This window comes from Nicotiana tabacum, chromosome 13 (assembly GCF_000715075.1).
Source record: "Nicotiana tabacum cultivar K326 chromosome 13, ASM71507v2, whole genome shotgun sequence".
In the NCBI taxonomy this organism is placed as follows: Eukaryota; Viridiplantae; Streptophyta; class Magnoliopsida; order Solanales; family Solanaceae; genus Nicotiana; species Nicotiana tabacum.
In genome coordinates, this window is record NC_134092.1 from 15,551,239 (window position 1) to 15,558,404 (window position 7,166).

At 33.0% G+C, this 7,166-nt stretch overlaps 1 protein-coding gene across 1 annotated transcript; it reads right to left on the reverse strand.

The window, feature by feature from the left end:
- Positions 1 to 233: 233 nt before the first annotated feature.
- Positions 234 to 3,281, reverse strand: LOC107818528 (homeobox-leucine zipper protein ATHB-6). Its single transcript, XM_016644556.2, has 3 exons — positions 2,716 to 3,281; positions 1,542 to 1,918; positions 234 to 989 (listed from the first exon to the last, which is right to left on the reverse strand). Exons 1-3 carry the CDS (start codon positions 2,780 to 2,782, stop codon positions 411 to 413), a joined length of 1,023 nt encoding a protein of 340 aa, XP_016500042.1. The 5' UTR covers positions 2,783 to 3,281; the 3' UTR covers positions 234 to 410.
- Between the last annotated feature and the right edge of the window lie 3,885 nt (positions 3,282 to 7,166).

A 7,166-nucleotide genomic window follows, 5' to 3' on the forward strand; every position in this document is an offset into this window, starting at 1 on the left:
ACCTTTACTCAAACTCACACACTTCCCTCGTCCCCCAACCACCCAACCAGTCCACAATACCCCCACGCAGATCTTATACCCTATCCGCCCCCAAAAAAAAAAACTTCAATGAGAAAGAGAATAGTGGTAACTTTCTTTAGTTCTTATTTGTACAAAATCAGAGCGGCAAATGATTGAATCTCGGTAAATCATGAAAGATAAGTTATTCATCTTGGTAAATCATGAAAGATAAGTTATTCGTTTACGATATTTTGTTGCGTATTTAAATATCTTGCAAATGAATCTGAATGTCACTCGATGAAACAAATTACTGCACTGATAAATTTCACCCCACTATACAAAATTTGTTCCCCATCAGACATTCTTGGGACTCCTCTTTCTTCCTTATTTTCTCAAGGGATTTCATAAAATTAGGAGTCTTTCCAATTATTCCAGTCCTCAGGACAGTACCAATGAAGTGTAGGAGCTTGTTCATCTGCGAACAGAGTACTACACGATTCCTCACTACTGAAAAAGTTGTGCTCCTCCATTTTTACAAACTGTGGCTGATTATTGCAAAAAACCTTGTCCTTGGCATCCCCAAGAATTGCTTTTGGATTTGAGTCAAAGAATTGGAAGCAATTCAATGATGAATTTGAAGAGGAAGAATTTGATCCTCCATTGTTGGAAATCAAGAAAGCTCCAGATGATGAAATGGCAGCATAATTTGGGCTGTTTTCTTCATTCAAGATTGCACTTGAGTCACTATCTGATGACCCATCTTTGAAATCGGCAAAAATATTGGAGTCATTTATAGTTCCATTTCCACCATTAAAGCTCTCAAAGTTGAGTTCTGTACTATCATCTTCACAATTTCCAAGAGTAGTACTGTTGTTTGGCTTGCTTTGGTCAATATATTTGTCATCAGTTTCAGACTCTATAGCCTCTTCTTTTACATCAGCTTTGCTTTCATTATTTCCCCCATTTTGCTTTGATTTCAGCTCACAAATCTAAAATATGTCAAAATGTAAACAAAATCAATACCAATATTGCAAATATATAATAAATTCATTATCTTGCAGTTTATAAATGGGTGTCGAACAGATGGTAAAAGTTGTGATCAAATGGCCACAAATTCAAGTTACCAAGATAAAGACTTTTGCATATATGTAAAGTAAAATTGTATAAAATAGATCTGATATGTACCGACCCTTCTCTTTAGTCTGCACGTAGCATAATTTTAATGTATTAGATTAGCATTTCTTAAAATTTAGATTTTCCTAAATAAATATTTATCTACACATTTGTCCTCACGAGTCAAAATAGTGAAAGCAGTCTCTAATTCTTGTAATAGGGCAGGCTATCTATGTTACAATCCTTATGATGTAACCCTTCTCCGACACTGTGTGATATAGGATATTTTGTGCACCGGTATATTCTTCTTTTATTTGGTCCATGTCAAAAATTACACTAGTAAAATGTGTTACAAACCTTTAAAAAAAATTAACTAGTGATATTCTTGAATAAAGCTTTATACTTAATGACCTAAAAACCAGTTATACCTCTTTCAAGAGAGCTTCATTGTCATGTTGGAGAGATTCATAGTTATGTTTGAGAGAATCAAAATTGGCTTTGAGAACATTGTAATCTCTCTCCAATTGCTTTGTCTTCCACCGCGCACGGCGGTTTTGGAACCAAATAGCAACTTGTCTTGGTTGCAAACCAAGTTCTTGAGCTAACTTCACTTTCCTTTCAGGATCAAGCTTGTTTTCCACTTCAAAATTCTTCTCTAAAGCCTTCACTTGATCAACCCTTAGCCGCCGTTTCTTCTCCGATCCATGGCCGGATTCTTCCACACAAGCTTCTTCATCTAAGCCTAATTCTAACATGGATTGAAAGTCTCTTGAATAAACTTGACTGTTCCATTGGTGGTGGTCATCTAAAACAAGGACAAAAGAACTTGAGAAAGACATAAAAAAAAGGAGAGCACATGTAAGTAATAAAAATGTGTTGTTGATTTTTATGTATCTCTATAAAAGTTGTACGTAGAAGGGAGCCTTAAAGTTATCCATGTATGATCAATAGGTCACGGGATTAGTCAGGGGTTTGAGTCGTGAAATCAGCCATTATGGTGTCTATAACACATCCTTGCAGGGTGCGACATGCATAAATGCGGGACACTTTGTGTACCAAAATATTTTTTTACTAACGGTTTTATACCATCATGTGAAATTGATGTGAAATTAGCAATTTTTCATGTTAAAACATATTAGGGTAAATATTACTTAGTCAGTGAATATAATCCTAAATTCTACTGTATTTTACACCATCAGCTTAAGGTGACATACAATTATGGAATTAGCTATATATAGTAATTCTGATTAACTAAAATAACCTACTATAACCAATTAAAAAATTTTGATTGCGTAAAAAAATTTAGTACGACAAGTACTAGCTAGGTTAAATCTATATTGTTAAGAGTGATGTGTAAAACTAACTAAAACAGGTAAGTAATACTAAATCGCTAATCTTGATTTAACCAAACCAAATTCCATGTTCCCCATGATTTTCTTGTAACTTTCAAGAAACAAGGGGATTAGAGCATAGAAAAGGCAAGTGACAAGAAGAACTGAAGTAGACATGTTATAAGAAAAAGAACAGAATTTCATAAAAACATAAAATAAGAATAAAAATGAGAACTTGAAGGTAATGTAATTAACTAAGTAAGCAAAGCACCTGTAGTATTTTGACACATGGACATCAAAGGCACACCCAAAGAATCAGAGCTACGAACTCTCTTCATTATTGCAAGTTTCTTGAAAGTTCACTATTTTTTTGGTTTTCAGTGGGAAAAATTGTATAGAAAGTGAGAGAAGAGAGCTAAAAAAGGAAGAGCAATGTAAAGAGCAAGCAAGCTTTAACTTTTTCTTGTCACTTATATTATTCACTTATAAAAAGACATGACAAGAAAAACTTGCACCACCAAAACCAACCAAAATGACACAGATTTTGGTGAATTTAGAGAAATTGTACAAATCCTCCTTATCTCCATTGGGTACAAATACATAGTTCTCCTTTTTAATTAATTCCTCCACTTCTGAGCCCATCATAAGAAGTACAAGCAAAACTAAGAAGTTAAAAACAATACTAACAAGAAGCCTAATAAAACAAAATCATGCAAAATCCAAACTTTCATTATTTCTCAATTAACTTTAGAAGACAATGGTCTAAAGGAAAAGTTGAGGGGAGAGACAGAGTGGATGAAGAAGAAATAGAGAGATCAATTCACAACACAGCTGGCCTAGCTCATTTTTTTCTCTCTTTAAATAAAACCAAATCTGGGGTCAGATGTAGGGTTAGGATCTGACTGGGGTTAGGTGTACACACATTTGTATTTTTTGGCAAATGAAATGAGCTTTAAATTCAGTGCAAATGCAACTTGATTTGTGATACAGGCTTTAACCCCAGTAAACTTGACTTTTTCATAGGAAATCTTTTTCACTGAGATCAAAATTGCACCATGTAAAAGTTACTGTGCAGAAGACAGACTTATCATTATTTTTCCGGAAAAAGGGCAAAAAATATCCTTCAACTATCTAAAATAGCTCAAAAATGTCCTTTATTTATTTTTTGTACAAAAAATATCCCTACCGTCGATATTTTGGACCACAAATGTCCTTAAGCTGTTAGTCTTGTCATTGAAGGTGATATGACAGTCCAACTGGTTAGATTTACTTACATGACCATCCACCTAAGTAATCCAACATGGCAAAATTATTTTTTCGGAAAAAATTATTTTTCCGGATTTTTAAAAAAAATACAAAATCAACACTTATTCCGAAAAAAGTAAAAAAACTCTAGAAAATGTATTGTCCGAAAAAATAATTTTTCGGAAAAAATATTTTTCCGGATTTAAAAAAAAAATACAAAATCAATACTTATTCAGAAAAAAGTAAAAACAATTCCGGAAAAATATAGAAAATAATTTTTCCGAAATTTTTTTATTTTTTTCGGAATAAGTGTTGATTTTGTGGTCCAAATGCCCTTAAACCGTTATATATTTTTTCGAAAAATTATTTATTTCGGAAATTTTTATTAAAATACAAACACTTATTCCGAAAAATGTAAAAAATTCCCCAAAAAATTATTTATTTCGAAAATTTTTATTAAAATACAAAATCAACACTTATTCCGAAAAAAGAATTTGAGATAGTTTAAGGGCATTTTTAGCCCTTTTCCCTTATTTTTCCGATTTTTATGAGCTGGAAAAATTAACAACAAATTCTTGCTTCTCACTCTTAAAATGACGGCCCTCACGTTCAAAGACTCGCTTACGACTCGTTTTGGATGAGAGATATAGGAATAATTAATCACCCGAGTAAATTTAATAAAAGACAAGAGTGGATTGTTCTAGTGGTGAGCACCTTCCACTTACAAGAGGTTGTGAGTTCGAGTCATCCCAAGAGCCGAGAGTCTATCGGAAACAGGCTCTCTACCCCAGGGTAGGAGTAAAGTCTGCGTACACACTACCCTCCCTAGATTTCACTAGTGGGATTATATTGGGTTGTTGTTGTTGTTGTTGACTAAATTTAAGAAAAGTTTATCTAATGTTTGGTTGATATTAGTTATCTCGAGATTATAATATTTTTTTTATCCCAATGGAAAGGTGGAATAATTAATCCCGAGATAATTAATTCTGAAATAACTTCTTTTCAATCAAATTATATTTAGAAAAAAAAATCCTAGTGTTGTATCCAAACACTAACAAGGAAAAATAAAAACAAAATCAACACAAAAAGAAAAGAAAAACAAAACCACTTTCTAGTCCAAATCCTTTTTTTTCAGCACACTGGTTTTTGGATAATGGATTCACATGTTTTTATGAGAGAGATAGAAGAGAATACCGGCTTGACTTATTTTGGGTGGCTAGGCTGGAGCCGAGTTAATTGAACATATCCCATTTTATTTCCTCGGCGCGGTCGGTGCGATTAATTGAAAGATGAATTCTGTAAGTCGAAGCTCACTAAAGAGAAAAATGGGATGAAGTGGCGTAACGAACAAACGAATAAATTATTATAATAAGGGATGTTATTTTTTTTTATTTATACCCAATAATTATCGTTCTATACATATAGTTAACAAAATTCTGGACCGTCACTTGGGAAAGGGTATAAAAATTGCACGGACACCCTATTTGGTCACCCTATTTAACATATACCTACTTTTTAAAATTTGTTTAACTTGTACCCACTTTTTAAACGACTTCACGTCCTTTTCTCCTCTTTCTTCTTCTTCTTGGCTTTAAGTGCATGGAATCATTGGTTACACTTTAGACCTATTTGGCCTTAAGTGCATCTAAAGTGTAATTTTTCGTTTCAGACTTGTTTGCCTTAAGTGTAGAAAAATATTTGTTGTATTTCAGACTTTTTGACGTTAAGTGCATTTGAAGTGCAATTTTTCACTTCAGACTTATTGGTCTTAAGTGCATGAAAACATTGGTTGCACTTAAGACCTATTTGGCCTTAAGTGCATCTGAAGTGCAATTCAGACTATTTTTTTAAATTTCAAACCCGATAAGTCTGAAATTGATCGTAAAATAGATAGACTTGCAAAAAATTTTACAAAGTGAGTATAGGTTTAATTGCGATCCCAAAATGGGGTATAAATGCAAAAGCGCCCGAAAGGGTGTGTCCGCCCCTTGGACCCATGTGCTTCTCAACTGAACTTAAATCGAATAATAGTTCCAGAAACAAAGCAAGCAAAGTTCTTCTAATCCAATGCTAAGGATTTCCTGATTTACTAGCTTTAATTATGAATATGCAATGACTTCGACGAACTTAGGTAAAACATGAATGTGCAATAATTTCCAAAAATTAACTTGGGTCAAGACACTCATAGTCGTCCCCCACCCAAATACGAAAATTTCATAACAAAAGGTACTACTCATAGTAAAGCACGTTTTGAAATGGTAAAAACGTCATTTCCTTTAGTGATTTTTCACTTTTATGAATGTATTATATGTCCAAATCCACTGACATTTTGAAGGGTTTTGCAGACTATCTTATTCGTACGAGAAGAAAATAAAGAACTTGGGCCTGCTAATTTAAGCATGTGCAGTAAAAATATTAACATGCTTGAAATCTGAATACACCTAATCTAATTTGGTCGCACTGACAACAATAAAGATATGGAAAAATGACTATCCAAATTAAATGCTAGCCATTGACATGCAGAAACTAGCTTAAATTTCGGATCCATCGTACATTTAAACAAAAGAAATATCTGTCTTGTCTACATCGATCAGTTTTTTAATTATTTTACAAACATTTATTGATTCAATAGTTTTCTCTAAATATAGTTGCTACATTATTATTTTAGAACATTTACTGATTCAAGAGTTTTCTCCAAATATAGTTTCTACTATATTAAAATAATGAACTTTCGACAATAGGGTTTTGCCTGCATGGGTGGATATAGTCTTTCGGATATGGGTTCAATTAAACTCATAATTTTTGACATGAATTATGAATTTATATGTAAAAACCTACTAAAATTTTAAGAAATATTAGATTTGAACACATAATTTTAACAGTATAATGATTGCAATATTAAAAATCTTAAAAGCGGAACCAATAAAATTTAAATTCTGAATTCGTCGTTGGTTTGCGTCTCTTTGGACTAGCTAGTCATCTGTTATCTGATTCTTGTAAGAGTAAACCTCAAGTAAGTACGATCAAGATCTGGATTTAAAACCCCAACTCCAACCAAGTTTTTTGTTGAATAAGTGGAGTACTGGGATTTTCAAGCTGTGGAATCTAAGAAATGTTTAAGTGGAATTTTGGTTGTCGTCTAGGAGTATTTCTGCCAGAAAATCACATCTAAATATTGACGGATCAAGATTTATATTTTATGCGTTTAATTTATATATTCTAGTCATTAAACTCATTACCCTTTTAAATTAAGGGTTTCTTTTATTCCCAAGTTTCGCATCATCGTCTCAACAGAAACCCCACAGAAAAAGGAGAAATGATGAGTTGTGTGCATGTGGTTTAATCATTCAACAATATAAAAAATTGAAGGAAAAAACAAAACATTCGAAAGAGCCTTTGTTTGGCTCTAGGAGGACATATAACGCAAAGCAAAAGCTGTCCATATGGGCTATGGCCACATCTCGGGAAGAAAATGAA